The sequence below is a fragment of the Rhinolophus hipposideros genome, assembly GCF_964194185.1.
Source record: "Rhinolophus hipposideros genome assembly, chromosome: 8".
In the NCBI taxonomy this organism is placed as follows: Eukaryota; Metazoa; Chordata; class Mammalia; order Chiroptera; family Rhinolophidae; genus Rhinolophus; species Rhinolophus hipposideros.
The window spans coordinates 25,582,711-25,599,299 of record NC_138054.1 but is presented as its reverse complement, the minus strand read 5'-3'; the positions used below and the strand labels follow the sequence as shown (position 1 = coordinate 25,599,299).

At 34.5% G+C, this 16,589-nt stretch overlaps 1 protein-coding gene across 3 annotated transcripts; it reads right to left on the bottom strand.

Moving 5' to 3' along the window:
* Nucleotides 1–457: 457 nt before the first annotated feature.
* On the bottom strand, nt 458–16,307 carry TMED5 (transmembrane p24 trafficking protein 5). Of its 3 annotated transcripts, none has more exons than XR_013993769.1 (5): nt 15,843–16,307; nt 10,611–10,708; nt 6,228–6,411; nt 2,114–3,549; nt 458–2,027 (listed from the first exon to the last, which is right to left on the bottom strand). XR_013993769.1 is itself a non-coding variant. In XM_081055979.1 (4 exons), exons 1-4 carry the CDS (start codon nt 16,017–16,019, stop codon nt 3,331–3,333), a joined length of 678 nt encoding a protein of 225 aa, XP_080912105.1. In that variant the 5' UTR covers nt 16,020–16,307; the 3' UTR covers nt 2,075–3,330. The 3 variants fall into 3 exon arrangements, 1 of the variants encoding a protein (XP_080912105.1); XR_013993770.1 differs by having other exon boundaries at nt 2,216–3,549; XM_081055979.1 differs by lacking the exon at nt 458–2,027 and having other exon boundaries at nt 2,075–3,549.
* Between the last annotated feature and the right edge of the window lie 282 nt (nt 16,308–16,589).

The following is a 16,589-nucleotide window of genomic DNA, read 5'->3' as shown; positions in this document are numbered from 1 at the left end:
GTGGCTTGTTGAGATGGTATGAAGGAAATGACCAATAATACACCAACCTCCCTCAAGTACTGGACTTTAAAAAACGCCATTTTAATTAAGTTTTAAGATGTTATTTAAAATACTTCTGCAAGTGAATAGGCTCAATGGAATTTTTATTTCCCAAGGTCATCCAGTTAACGAATGGTCCAAGGGTGATGGACACCAGGATCCCATATTGTGTTGGTTAATTTATGATTCTGGAGTCATATTCCAGAACTAAACAATCAATTTCTGGGGAGGTGTAGACGAGTGGAACAAGCTCCCAGACTTTCAGAACTGATGGTCTTTGCCTCTATTATGAGCACCTTTTAGTTACAATGCATGTTTGGCAACAGATGAGTAAGTACACATATACACAGAACTCCAATGCAGTGTAGCATAATATACAGTAAGAAGTGCAGAGAACTGGGTTTTCAAAGAGAAGGGAGAGCATACTTGCTAAGATAAAATCAATGAAGACGTTAAGGATTAGACAGCATTTACAACGACTGGTAAGTTAGACTTAAAAATTTTATTATATACAGTGCAGTATTCAATGCTCCTTTGGCTGTCTTCACAACTGAGGCAATTGGAGCAACACGGCATTAGTACACTTCAGATGAATAACCATTACACGCTCAGTTTCTTTAAAAATTTCAGATAAAGAATTTTCATTTGGGGAGGCATACAATTATAGCTACTCAGTCTTTTGTCAGTTTAAGACATAATGATGCTTAAGAAGGATAAACAACAAAATTACATTAGAATTTGTAATTTATTTCAATGCTATTTCAACCACTTATTATATACCCTCTATGCCTTGACATTCATATGAAAGCATATCATTAATGATCCATCTGTAAATCAGCAAAATGCTAGGCCTTATATATTGTAGTATTTTGAAAGTTTAATTAAAAACTGAACAGAAAAAGCTATTAGTGATAGCTTAATCAATTTCAGCATAATTTTAATTTTGAAATTGAATACTGACATTAAACCATTTGAGGCAAATAATACACCTTTAGAAATATTAAAGAATTTAGTCTTTGCTTACAAATTATTTTGGTTAATAAAGATAACATGCTTTTTAAATCATCTCTTTTCACTTCGTGTCTATAAAAATAAAATTGTCCTCAATATTCCTAAATTCTTTGTTTTCCAAACAAGGCTATTATTGTAAGAAGTTACTGAATTGGTTTAACATCAGTGGTACAAATCATGTAGAAGATGATGTAACAAATCGTTAGGTAAGGAATCAAGAGTACAGTATAGTAACTAGCCTTACGCAAGAGGTAGAATTCTTAATCACAGCTTTATAGAAAAGATGCAGTAGTTGATATCTGTACTGTTTTATTAGTTATATTACTATAAGTTTGCTTTTCATTATGAGGTTAACAGAGGAGGGAAAAGGGAGGGCCCCTCAGAGGCAATGATCTTACCAGCCCTTGTTTTGCATGTGTTACAGGGGCTTCTCCTGAACACTTAAAGCACTTTCTTGGCTAATGAAGTTAACTGATCATATACATATTGCATTTCTCTCATTTTTAAAAAGCTTCAGAGTAGGGTAAGGAAATCTAAGTTTCTGTTCTCTCAACGGCATAAGGAGGAAAATAAATCTTTTAGTACCACTCTGAATGTAAATTATAAATAAAACCATTCTCTCTGGATGTCAATTATTGCTTGAGAATTCCAACAGTCCTAACCTACAGGGGTTCTATACTCAAATTTGTAAGTTGATTGTTCTAACTCATTTGTCATAAACAATACTACAAATGGGTATGACCTAAAAATTCTATTTAATTCATGATGTAGCTAAATTACTAGTATTTGCGTAAGACTCCACAGACCGCAATAAACTAGGATGGCACAGACTTTACATAGAATTAGTAACATATGGAGTATTTAAACCCGGGTTGCCAATCCTTACTTGAATCAATAAAATGATCAGAAGTCATTTTATGAAAGTTATAATAAAAATTGTAATAAATATGTATACCATGTTTCCCCGAAAATAAGACCTAGCCGGACAAGCAGCGCTAATGCTCCAAAAGACCCATTAGCGCTGCTTGTCCGGCTAGGTCTTATTTTCGGGGAAACACGGTACCCAGTGCTAAATCTTACAGTAGGGCTTATATTTCATAAAATGTACCTGAATACTTATAAAAGATTATTCAAAACAGAATAAAACAGTTGTAAAAAATAAAACTCAGCCAAGTAATACTTCTTCCAGTTAACTGGAAATTAGTTCATGATTTGTATTAGGATTGGGTCATCATGAGCCAATCAGATTCCAGATGCTTAGTTTATTTAAGTATCTGGATATTGATCAGATATTCTCAAGCTTACCTAAACTTTTTTCTTAATTTTACTAGTTCTTTTTTTACTGATTTTGAGAACTCAGAAAAGGAGATAGTTGTTAGGCCCAGATCCTTCTAGCAATATTTCCTTTACAACTGTTGGTAATGCACTATCCAAGTCAATAAACATGTTAAAATTAACATGTCACAAATGATAATAATAGAAAAATAAAATTTCCCTCAGATTTAATTTTAAAATCCTATACCTTAGTTAAGGATTAGACAGAATGTATACTTAAAGAGACTGAGCAACCTTTAGGTATTCTTCATGTCAAAGAAAATTTGTCCTAATTTTAATAAGTATAACTTAGCATTTTTAAGAATTATCAAAATGTCAGCTTTTGGGAGTATAGGATAAGTATATAAAACTGATACTTTTTGCTGATATTTTAAATTGAAATATATTTGGTTATAAAAGTCTCACAAATCTGCTTTTCACAGTAATGCTTCGATTTACATTATGTGAGAGATGTATGTGTAAAACAGAAGAGTTGAGTCTTTGTCTTCTAAAGATATATTCAATCCATGATTAGGTAATTCTTAGGTGTTTTATAACTCGATGTATTGAAAATGTCTACAATTTGTAATTGCCACATTTACAAAGAAACTTCTGAGTAAGAGAATCTTTTAAAAACATTGTTCAGTGTTGCATTTAGGCCCAAAGTTCATTTATCAATCACCTATGACATTTGCAAAATTTTTTTAAACTTTGGAAAATGCCATTATTAATATGGCTTCTTTCAGTTATACTCTCCAAAATATCTGTTATACACGTAAGTACAACTGGAGCAGTAAGATTACTTGCACAGAAGAAAGTGAAGACTTCTTTCACATTAAAATTATACTTGTTTCACACTAGGGTAATGACTGAAAACATTTTGGAAAAGACTATGTCTTGACTGTCATAGTTTATTGCATTTTTCTGTCTTTTTTTTTTCAATGTTAAGTACACTAATTTGGAGTGTTAAGTTCTACTTTTCCTCTTATCTTCAAATAGACTCTTCAGCATGTAAACCTGAATGGCTGACACCACCACCATTACCATTAAATTAACCAGAGACCAGAAATTGACTCTATCAAAGTTGCTTTCTTGTATGTTTCGATCACGAGCTTCAAATGCTCTAAGCAGAGTTTGGATATGACCACTTTTGCTTAGTCTGGATTTGATACTGTTGATAGATTCCTGGGGACAAAGAAAATAATTTTACTAGAAAAGAATTCTAATTTTAAATTAATTTTAAAATGTGTTTTACAGTACTCTGATATTCATATTAGTTTTATATCTAAAACAACTTTAATTAAGGAACAAATACTACTTAGATCACCTGAAGATCTTCTGTAATATATATATAAATTATTGTTTATAAATAGTGATTGAAACAAAGGAGCACAGCTACTGTGAATTGAAAATAAAAAATATAAAAATATATTTGAGTGGAATAGTGCCAGGAATTTTACATACTTTATCTCTTTCGTAGCCCTTGCAACCATAAGAAAATGATTAAGTTTTAAAAAACCTAATTGGCAAACAGCTTTTAGGTATTTACCTTTATCTAATGCATTGTGTGTTAATATTTTCTTTTTTGAGTGTTAGTATTTTCTTCTTTGAGTGTTAGTGTGGTCCAATTTAGTATTTAGTAGAACACCCAATGTTTTTATCTCACAAAGTACTAGTGAAGTTAGAAAATATTCTCAGCTTTTGATGTGCATACTATACATCCAAAAGTATAACCTCTTTTAAATACAAACATCTTCCAAGATCCCATTCATTAAACAAACTTACCAAAATGTATTCTAAGTTGCATGTCTTCCAAAAAAACTATTTACAGCAGGGACTTGGTCAGAAATAATTTGAAAACTATAGACTATATGAATATAAGGTATTAATTTTACTTAATTCGTTGAGAAATGAAATGATGTCAAAGTATTTATATCAAAAATAAAATACTAGAAACAGATTTTCATGGAGTGTCACTAGCTTAACATCCTCATTTAAGCAAAAAAAAATATCAAAATTTCAGACTGCTGTGCTAAACTTATAAAACTACAAAATGTAACATTTATCACATGGGCATATTTATAAACCAATGAAAATACTTTTAAAAAAATGGGATTCAAATCCTCAAAAAGAACATGCATAGTTCTCTTCAATATCCTAATGATAGTTAAATAAAAAATTATTTATTCAAGTTTGCTACTGTGATACAAAATGTGGGGAAAGTAAGTGAAAAAAGTTCCTGAAAGACATTTCATTTTTCTTAAAAAGGGATTTGTAAGTATTTTAAGTCGTATTTAAATCTGGATTTGTAAGTATTTTAAGTCGTATTTAAATCTGAATTTTCTGGTCATTTTGTTTAACTGTATAAATAAAGTCAATCTCTTGAAAATGCAGTGAAGTACTAATAAGATTTATAACTACTTGTATTTTGTTCTTGTTATACATTTTAAAGGAAGAGTATGTTCATATGATTGAGACTTTAAAAGTGGGTGGGAAGATGGAACTATGGATCCATCATTTCCATTTTCACTTTAAGGCAGTTCGTTATCTATAAAATGGAATGAAAAGGAGGGAGGTTTGAGCTAGACTAATAACTAAGTCATTTTCCAGTTCTAAAATTAAACTAAGTTTAATGCACATATGAAATCATGGTGAGATATAAAACTGTCATGGTAAAAACTCATGCCAATCAAACTTAATCCTTTCAATTTGTATTCACAGTAACACCAGTGGAAAAGGTAAGATTGAAACATTGTGTGCCGGACACTTATACACATGCTATATCACATTTCATTCTCACCACTCTAGAGGTATTATCCCCATTTTGCAGGTTAAGAAACCAAGGTTCAGAGAGGTCAGGCACCAAGGAATTATGCATGTGATATCATTTAGTATTCCAAATTTTTAAGCTACACACACACACACATACACACAGACACGGTGTCTTCTGTTGTTTGATAGTTCCTTTCCTAAGAAACTGCAAATGGAAAACTGACTCTGGGTGGTGAACAATATACAGATGATATATTATAGAAAGGTACACTTGAAACCTAATATAATTTTACTAACCAATGTCACCTCAATAAATTTAATAAAAATTAAACCCGAAATGGTCAAAATATATTATAAAATAGTTCATGTTATAAGAGTATTAGAGATTATATAAAGTTTCAAACTTGCAATAACCATGTTATTTCTCCTGCAGGAATTTCTACAATAGAAGTATATGTTATTTATAAATAACACTGAGTAAATTCTATCATTTGATTACATCTAGTTGTGATTGAAAAGTTATAACCTTGCCCCCATCATTGGTAGTACTATTAGCAAATAGGTTCTTATACATGCACGTTTCATTATTCATGTTTATGAGAAACAAAGCATAAAGCAATTCAAGCAAAGAAGCCATATCCTAAAAATTTTTACTCTCAAGTGTAGTGCTAGTTTCTGATAACTGCTAGATCTGGTCTGAGTAATGCAAATAGTGTTCCCAAATTAATCAAATAATATCAAATTTCATGTTATAAAAACTGCTGTGAGAAAAATGCCTTTACATTGTAAGTGTTTACAAATTACTCAGTTTAATTCTATATGCAAGTATGCTACAGATCCTTACATTCTTCTGTTAGGTAATATTCTAATGGAGTTTTGTAGTTAAAGAGTCTGTATTCAAATTTTAGTTCTCCCTCACTCTGGTTATGTGATCTTCCTGAGCTACAGTTTCCCCATTGGCAAGATAGAGCTAATCCTCAATGTTAAGGATTACATGAGATAATGCCGATAAAATTCTTAGCTCACTGCCTACCACATAGTAAGGTCTCTGAATGTTAGTAATTTTTATTTTATTAAAATACCATACTGACCAGGATGTCTTCCAGTTTCATATCCAACATATCTGTGCCAGTAATATATTTCTTCCAGTCCTCTTGTTCTTGCTCCTGTTCTCCCATATTATCCAGGATTAATTCAAAGAAAATAACCTTCTCTGAAATGGTGCTGAATGTATTATCAAAGCAGAACATGTAGTCACCAACTTCAGTCTCTACCCTGTATTGAAAAAAGGACATGTCTTCAGTTATCTGTATTTCTATTTGGGATCAGAGGAAAAACTACTACAAATAGAAGAAATGGTTTATAATAATTACACAGCTTACTGGTAGACTTCCTTAGTATTTAAAGATAAATTTATAGTTTCTCGGGAAAGAGACAAAGTGGAAATATATATTCAGGTACTTGGAATAGAGGTATGCTTAGCCTTTACTCAGTAAATTATGGTAAATGATTACCGAATTTTTGGAAAAGGATAGAATTAAAAACCTAGATACATCATACCTCACAATGAACTTCAATATTCATGTTATTAAAATAATTTACCATGAGTTCAACTCATGCAAATATGACTACAAACCTCCTCTTCCATTGAGTTTAATCTATAAATTGAGTTTTGTTTTGTTTTCAAAAGCAGTAATGGATTTTCCTAAATACTTTTTTCCAGGCCTCCTACCAATTAAGTACATCTTTGTAATACAGTTCACAAAGGTTAGGGATGAGGTTAGTGGCCCAAAACCAGAGCTTTACTCTCAGTGGCATTGTCTTTACTGAATAAATGCCATTCACATTTAAACTAACCTTATGATCTTAGTTTCACATGGTCTTCACATTCAAGATAATTGGCCTGGGCAGATTTAATTTATTAAAGTGGTTTTCTAATAATTTTTTTTGTGGAAAGAAACTTTAACAAGGAAAATATTGCACAGGATAATGACATTTATTACTGCTATCCACAAAAAACACTGTTTAAACTCTGTTTTACCTTTTGTTGTGATTATTCATGGAAGGTTAGTCTAAATGATTTTGAAATGTTCTTATCTCCAGTATGCTGGATTGCTAAAATTTTGAGGTGGTTTGTATTATTTTTCTATAGCATTCTGAACACAACAGGTGATTCTCATCTTTTAAGCCAATCTCCATCTTTTCCCTCCCCATTTCCAACTCATTATTTCTGTTTAAACATAGAAGTTAACTACTTTGAAATGTGACCGACTCTTTAACATATATATGATAAATAAAAATATCCAATATTTGTATATCCCCTTCAAATTTTACATAGTATTTGATAGTAGGCATACTTCACTTTTCCAAGGTAAGTAAAGTAAGAGTTACATAGATGAAGACACTTGCCCATGATCTCACAACCTGTTGTAGGCATAGACAAAGCTTGGTTTTCTGACTCTCAAGTTAATTGATCTTTCTACAATACTGCTCAGAGCCTGTCTGCATTCTTTGCAATCTCCTATGTCATGGGGAACAATTTTAAAAGGAAAAACACGAAACAAAATGTGATGACTATTATGTAAAGTTAAATTTAATGTTAATAGTTCTTTAACTTTTAATTTTGTTTAGTCTTAATTTTATTTAACTCAACTTTAGCTATTCTTAGCCCAGCATTGGATAAAAAGGGTAAGCTTTGTACCTACTCTTTATATACAGAGGGTACCGAAAGAAAATGTATACATATTTTAAGAAAGGAAAAAACTGTATTAAAATTGTAATACTCAATATATACCCATAACAAAAGATGAACACAAGTCGTGTGTATAAATTTTTTTGGCATCCCCGGTATAATGTACGTGTGTGTGTGTATATACACATACATACACACACAGTCAAAACCATATTTAGTATGTGGTACTAAAATTTCACGGGGAGATGATTAGGAAAAAATATCTTAAAAGAATGCATGGAGATGGGTAAAATGAAAAAAAGTTTGAGAAGCAGTGACTTAAATGTCTGAGCTTCGGCATGTGTATAAAGAAGATGTTTATTACTTTACAGTCATTCGTATATCAATCTCTAAATCTGTGTTGAGACTGCTGTTAGTAGAAAGGAATTTTATTACTACAAATAATATAAAATACACAAATAAAAATGCACAGACTAGATTTTCCTGTCAAGTATAATAAAGAGTTCGCATAAGTAGTCCAAAATGTGTAAGTTCTGGAGTGAGTTAGGGTAATATTCAGTTGTTTAGAAAAATGAATTTATGTGTAACTCCTCATTACAGGCAGTACTAGACAAACAGGTATTATTTAAGCTTTAAAGGGCTCTGTTTGGAGAAATTTTTACTAATCCTCCCTGACTTCTGGAAGGACAGTATTTGTTTTAAAGATTTTAATGCTGTAACTGAGATTTTAGTTGCCTTTAAAAAGTTAATGTAGCTAAAGATAAAATTTTCATTGAAATCTAATTTTTAGAAAGTAGATATGTAAATTTGGTGTAAAGATTAAGAGTGAGTTAGACTGCCGGGTTTTAAATTCTGGCTTTGCTGTTTACTAGATGTATAACTTTCATCAATGTACCTAACAGCTTTATGCCTCAATTTCCTCATTGGTAAAATGATAATTTCCTCAGAGAATTGTGGTGAATATTAATACATGTAAAGTGCTTAGAACAGTGACCTGGGACGTCAAAAGATCTCTATAAATATGAACTCTTATAAAAACGCATTCTTGTCTCGCAGTGTTATAATGGGAGGTAAAATTCTATGCATTAAAGTAGTAAGATACTTTTGCCCCCTAAAAATTAATATTTATCTCGAAAGGAAAGCAGAAAATTGGAGAGAAAAACTGACAGAAATTCTATACATTTTCTATTCTGAAATTTAAGGATGAACTACATTTCTAGTTCTTGCTCAGATACCTATCAAAGAGAAAGCACAGCTAATCCCATAGTCAGTCTAAACTGAATTTTTAAATCACTTTGTCTCTATTATATTTATTAAGAGTTTATGCAGATATTTTTTTCTGAGCTCTGCATAGGTAAAATGCCGTTTTAAAAAGCACTTTGAAATGACTATCTTAAAAATTATGGTGGAGATATCCCCTCCTCCCTCCCATTCACTCATACATGTGTTTAGTATTTACTATGAATTACGTGCCAGGTACTTTGGTTAACAAAGACCAATAATTATAGTAATGGCTAGTACTTACATAGTGTTATGTGCCAGGGATGTTCTAAGCATCATATGGTAGAAAGTAAGAATTTTGGTCCATCCTGCCTCCTCCTCTTAATAAATGTGTATCCCTGCAGACTTATTTAACTTCTCTGAGCCTCCTTGTCTGTAAAGATTCCTTGTCTGTAAAATGGGAATTTGGGGATCAAAGAATCTATCTCACAGTGTGTTGGAATGATTAATTTAGAAGCATATATAAAGCAAAGGCTAGTTTATGACAAATATTAGACACTCGGTATTCATTCTTCCTATAAACTTACAGTTTAATTTTAACACAGTAACAATACTGAGTAAAGAAAGTACTATAGTAAAACAATAGAATGGAACAGGGAACCACCAGTGAGAGATGGAAAAGGGGAAGTGAGATGTAACAAGAATATATGGCTTTTTGTCAAACTTTAAACTGAAAGTATTATAACAAGTATTTTGTTTCCATATGGTTTCCTATGGTAAGAGCTTTTATTTTCAGGTCCTCTGTCTAAAAAGAGTGAGATTTGAGTTAAAAAAAAAAAGAAGAAAAATTTTTACACCAAGATGTACTTTACTGTTTTAAGAAATACAAGAATGGACAAAGACGATATAGCCAGCAGCTCAAGAAACTTTAGGAAACATACTTGGAACAGTAACTTATAGTTAAAAACTAACTTACACCGTGTTTCCCGGAAAATAAGACCTAGCCGGACCATCAGCTCTAATGTGTCTTTTGGAGAAAAAATTAAGGCCTGGTCTTATTTTAATATAAGACTGGATCTTTAATATAATATACATAATAAATATAATATATATAATAAATATAACATAATACAATGTAATAGGCCTGGTCTTATATAAGACTAGGCCATATATTTTTGCTCCAAAAGACACATTAGAGCTGATGGTCCAGCTAGGTCTTATTTTCAGGGAAATACGGTAGTTACTTATAGTAATGGGAAGCCTGTGCTAGCCAGAAAGGCAGGTTTAAAATACCACAAGAGATTGAATGCAATACCTAGGGAATACTCATCTATTTAGCCAGAACAAAGGAAAAAAATTTAGGATCAATGCCAAATGCCTAAACAAAAAGAAAATGGTTAATGGAAAAACTTTAAGATAGAACACTATTGAAGACTGTTTAAAATGCTCCTATGGAATCATTTAATATTGATATTTAGTATCAAATGTACTAAATTTCCCTGCTCTGCAGATAGCCCACTGGTATTATTCAGCCCAAGGAATCAACTAAGAGATTACTTACGTATGAACTCCATCTGATTTTCTTTGTTCAAAAACTAAGGTTCTTCCTTCTGGAGAAGCAAGATGGAAATCAATATCTAATCCTGCTCCATCTAAAACCTGTAGAAAAGTACAGAAGAGAAGAACACATATTAAATATTCTGGGGGAAAAAATAGATCATATGGTAAAAAGATTTTCTTTGTAAATCCAGAGAGGTAAGAAAGTCAACGGACTCATGTTAGAGCTAGAAAGGAGCAGAAAGATCAAGTTCAATTCCATTCATTTTTGGAAGTGATCCCTTTCTTACCAATTCATCTTAACTATCACTTAAATTTAGGCCTTATGGGTGCTACTGAAATAATCTTCCTAAAACAGTACCTTCATTGAGAAGCCCTGCAGAGTAAAAAGAAACACAGAAGGGAGTTCAAATGGTGAACCTTTTACTTAGGCAATTTAGGGTATGCTATGTAACTTTTCTGCATTTGTTTTCAATGAAATCAGAATAATAATTAGCTACTTTTTAGCCTAGAACTCAAGACCTACATGATCTGACTCCAACTGACGTCTTCAATGTATTCATGTACTATTTATTCCCCGATATGAACTGTATATTCAAAGTAGGCTGTTTATTTACTGTCCAACGAACACAATCTATTCCTTTATTATCCCAAAATGTCCTGCTGCTGCTGCTGCTGCTGCTGCTGCTGCTATCAGTGAACAATTACAGCTTATGCCACACATTGCCTTTTAAGTGCTCTATGTGGATTAATTTTTTCCTCACAATAACTCTAGAAGGTAGGTCCTATTATTGTTCACTCATTTTACTTTTTGTTTTGTTTTTTTTTGTTTTGTTGAGAGCCCACTGGCCCATGTGGGAATCGAACCGGCAGCCTTCGGAGTTAGGAGCATGGAGCTCTAACCGCCTGAGCCACCGGGCCGGCCCCTATTGTTCACTCATTTTAGTAAAATATAAGAAAACTGGGGCACAGAAGTACTTTTCCCAAGATGATACAGCAAATAAGTGCAGTAGCCAAAATATTAACTCAGCAATCTGCTTACAAGGGTTCTTTTTTTTCTTATGTGACACTCCCATTTTATTTTTCTTAGTGCCTTTAATGGAATGATATAAAAAGATTATCTGCTCCTGTGCTCACTCTACTTACTGATCAAAAGAATTGGTTTCAAATGACTAGCTAAATATATGTAATTCTTTTTCTTCTTTAAATCCCAATAAAATGAAGAAAACACATAATACAAATAATCTGTAACAACACTGGAAATCTAGTAAGGCATTTCTGGATGATACTCCACTTAGCAAAGGATAGATCTAGGTACCAATATCTCAAAACTCAAGTCTCCACTGCCAACCAATGTCATGATACTAGAATGAACACAGATGAAGATGAAAAAATCAGAACTAGAAGGAGCCAAGGAATTCTCTGAACAAGGTGAAAAAGTATAGATGAAAAGTATGAAGGAAATGTTAAGACCCTTCATGAAGAACAGAGCTAAAGATTTGAAATGATCCATCTAATAAGCATTTCAAAAGGGGAGAACCAAGAGAAACGAAGGGAGAAAATTATCAAATAACAATAAAAATTCCTGCTTCAAAAGATAAAATTCACTAAACTGAAAGTGTCTAACAGATGTGAAGCAGGATAAATGAAAAAATATCCAAATATCCTACTTGAGTTTTCCAACAAATTTAACAAGAACCTATCGTGTTTCCTGGAAAATAGGATCTAGCTGGACAATCAGTTCTAATGCGTCTTTTGGAGCAAAAATTAATATAAGACCCAGTCTTATGTAAGATCTTATGTAAGACTGGACACAAGACGGACCGGGTCTTATGTTAATTTTTGCTCCAAAAGAAGCATTAGAGTTGATTGTCCGGCTACGTCTTATTTTCAAGGAAACACGGTAGAAACATCCAATGACAAGCAGTAGAGTACTACAAAATAACACAATGGAGCCATGTCTTCAATGTTCCCAAGTAAAAAAATTATAGTATTTACTGAGGTGAGCAAAAAGTAAAACCATTTTCAGATTCAAGGACTCAAAAAATTCCAAAAGAATTACTCAAGGTTATCCTCCAAAAAAAAAAAAAAAAAAAAAAAAGACATTAAATCAGAAAATGAGCTATAACAAAATGAAGCAGATTTCAGTAAAAATAAGTTTAAAAGATATTATTGGTAGTGGCTATCAGGTTTAATGAAATTTTTTAAAACGGTATTTAAGAACACAGAAGCTAACTTAAAAATATATAAAGCACATAGTTAAAATATAAATTACTTATTAAAAAAATAATACCATAATTAGAAACTATACTTCCCAATGATTTCAATGGAACATGATGGGAGAGCACCATTTTCCCGTCTGTAAGCTGTCGTAGTAATAGTGTGTCAGTCCCTCAAAAGTAGTCTTCTGTCTTCTTCCTCAAAACCTTCGCACATACTGTTTTAGCTATCACTTTGTTCCACTCACCCACTTATGGCTACTAAGCCTGATTCTTCTACACACCTGAACTCCATTTACGCTGGGATGTCTTCTCTCAGTTACCAGATAAAAATCAAATCCTCCTATTGAATACTCTCATAGCTATATACATGTACCTTCATAGCACTTATCAGAATTATAATTTCACATTTATTTGTGTAATAATTTGATTAACGTTTGTCCCCATATAAGATTGTATGAGGGCGCAGACTATATTTTCACTTATTGTATCATAGCACCTAGCATATTGTTGATACAAATTAAGCACACAATAAAGATTTAGATTTTTAAATGAATGCTCTAGTTTATTCATAAGATATATGTATTGACATTTTAAAATGTCAAGAATTTAATACAATATGGGGCTGGTCAATTATCCTAAAAGTGTCCTTCTAAACCTGAAAAATAAGAAATAGTTACAATTTTTCAGTAAGTCACAGTAACCCAAGGGCAATGTCTGTAATGTTGGTTCCCTGTAATTTTATAAACTAAGACAAAAACCAGTAGCTTGTAATTAACGGAAAATTAATCATGGAGTAGGAAAATGCAAACAAAAGGCTGAAGATGATCTCTGCCCTACAAACCCCTCCAACATTGTCTAGGATTATAGATATTAAACGATTTTACTTCTCAGCGGAAACAAATTGTGTAGGGAGAATGCTTTGGGGGAACAGTCCCTTTATACTAGGGGTGCCAAAAAAATGTACACAGGTAGACACTTTGGTCAATGCTGCTCAAGCAGTAGTTCCCCGTAATCAGAAGTGTCTGAACGCTGATGGTAACCACTTTGAGAACCTCTTGTAATTGCAGAAGTCAAACGTGACTTGTATTCATTTTTTGTTATCGGTATATATTCAGTATTACAATTTTAATAAATTTCCTTTCTTAAAATGTGTACACTTTTTTTTGGCACCCTCTGTATTTACTATGTATCAATTATCCCTAATTGAAAAGTTGGAGAGTAAGTAACTTGTTCAAAAATCACACAGGTAGTAAGTGAGAAGATTTCTACCCAGCCATTTTATCTCTAGAGCTGGTGCTCTTAATAATAATAGGTCAGTAGTTAAAATAGATTCCCTCCCTAATACCTGGTTAAATACTGAGGAATTTTTGAATAATACGAATTGTTTTCTTACTTGGAGTATTTCCCTCATTTCCTTGCCTCTAATTTTGAGTTTCTTAAACTCATCCTCCACATTGTACCCACTGATCTACCTGAAAAACATTTTTGACTCTGTTTCCATGCTGTATAAGTTTTCAATGGCTCTTGCACAGAATAAGGGCAAAGCTACTTAGCATGGTGCACAAGGCTAAGATCATGATCCATGATCCAGCCTCCTGATCTCTCTAATCTTGCTCTTTTACTCCTACTCCTGACTTTCTACTTTAAAGTCTAATAAAAACTCAGCACTATATACTGCCCACTGCCAAAACACTCACATTTTCAGAACTGTCTATTTCTTTTATTCTTTTTCCTGAAATGTGCCTCTTCCTTTCATGTTTGTCTCACTTAAGCATCTTTCTAGATTCAAATGTATTTTCTCCAGGAGTCCGTTTCTGAAATGTCAGAGAAGTGGCCCTCCTCTAATAACACTTAACCATACTTTATTGAAATTTCCTGTTTATGAGCCAGTACCTTAAATATTAAGATCCTTGAAAACAGGGACTCTTTCTTTTGTTTGTATTTCCTCCCCACCCGCAATTACCGGCACATGGTAACTGTTCAGTAACTGAACTGGAAATCAAAAAAATGTTGAGTTATGGCCTGTTTTGAGGCCATAAAAGTCACAATGTGACTTCAGATACTTTACTCTCTATGCTTACGTTATAAATCTGTAAATAATCTGAAGTCCCTTCGGAAGAAAATTCTACATAACTTTATTTTGCTCTATATGTGACACTACCTGTTACTGAAAAAAATTCTCTACATCAGCTTTAAAAATTAACATCTGATTATAAATTAAGTAACTTATCAAAAATTTAAAAGATGAACCGCACCAATGCATCTTTTTTTTTTTGCAGTGCTACCTAGAAACGTGGAAATTAGCTGTGTGAAACTAACAAAATTCCTTCTAAGAAATTACTCTCTACCAGAATTACTACATAAATTAAGGCTATTCCCTATATAATATTATGCAGATACTAAAAAAGAAACAACGATATGGGAGAAATACTTACAATGCTGAATGCAGGGTTACAAAGTTTTAACATACAATTAGATCTTATTTGATTAAAAAATAAGATATAACTGATAATGTACCATTAAATACATCAACAGTCCCTTTCACAATATTCCAAAATCGGATTTAGCCATAATTACATGGTCACAAGTCAAAAATCCTTCACTGAAGCAACGACTGAAGATGTGGGATGAATAAGTCAAGTGTCATCATCTCGTCCAATGATGGAGGAGAACGTGTATCAGTCCTGTATTGTGAAATCCTCAACTGGACCGTGTACTGGCTAACAACGCGACAGGCGTGTTATGAAACAGAAAAACCACGGGCATCACTAGTACTGGCCCCTTTCCGACCGGAGGAAAGGGGAGAGGGAAAGTTAATTCCAGGTCTCGCCTAACTTCGCGGTACCCGGCCCACCGAGAGCCCAGCGTCGCGCGCCTGCGCCGAGCTGGCCGGCTCCCCGGGCAGCGCTCGCCTCGCCGCCCCGGCCCGCCGCAGCAAGTTTTTACGCGAGTGAGGGGCGACGACGCGGCGAGCTGGGCTAAAGGATGGAGGCTGGCTCAGCCTCCGCACTTACTTGGTACTCGATCTCCAGCGAGGCCTTCAGGGGCATGGGCTGGTAGAAACACTCCCGCTGGCCAGCCGGAAGGGTAAACGTGAAGTCGCTGTCTAAGGAGTGCGTGAAGCCGGCCACCCTAGGCAGCAGCACTGCGAGCAAAGCAGCCGAGAAGGGCAGCCAGATCTTGTCGCCCATCCCTGCCGGGGCGATCTCGGGCTGGAAAAGGCGTGGGAGGTGTGGGTTATTGGCACCTTGGCTCCGCTTTTCCTCCCTGGACTCCTCGTGGTGAAACCTGGAGCCAGAAGAAACTCCAGGTGGCGGCCGCGGCGGCGGCAAACGCTCCCTCCGAGTGGGAAGCGCGGGCCTTCAGAGGGTAGGAACTGAGGGCGGGGCCAGTAGTCCCTTTCCGCAACCTCCAGGCTCGGCTCCCTCCCGCGGGGCGTCAGCACCGCTCGCCTCACACCCCGACCGCCGCAGGTTCCCATGGTTTCCCCTACACCAATGGGCGTCGTGGGAGTAACTGTGGGAAATGTAGTTCCGAGAGCGGAGGCCGGGACGCGCCTGCAGACCACGATACCCAACAGGCGCCGCGCCTCTTCCGCGGCCTCACGTGGAGCCTGCGCGGGAGGCGGGGCTGCGGCCGGGACGCCTCTCACCAACGGCTCCCGCGTCGGTTCGAACTCTGCAGCCGGGTTCCCCTGGTACCTCCGCGTGTTGTGCTTGATGGTTGCACCACTTGGGCTGGGGAGAGGGTCGCAGGCTTCC

Coding starts and splice junctions, on each gene's coding strand:
- TMED5 (XM_081055979.1), bottom strand. CDS start 16,019: ATGGGCGACAAGATCTGGCTGCCCTTCTCGGCTGCTTTGCTCGCAGTG. Junction 10,709..15,842: donor CGCTGGAGATCGAGTACCAA/GTAAGTGCGGAG, acceptor ACTTTTCTACAG/GTTTTAGATGGAGCAGGATT. Junction 3,550..6,227: donor TGAAACTGGAAGACATCCTG/GTCAGTATGGTA, acceptor CTTTGTCCCCAG/GAATCTATCAACAGTATCAA.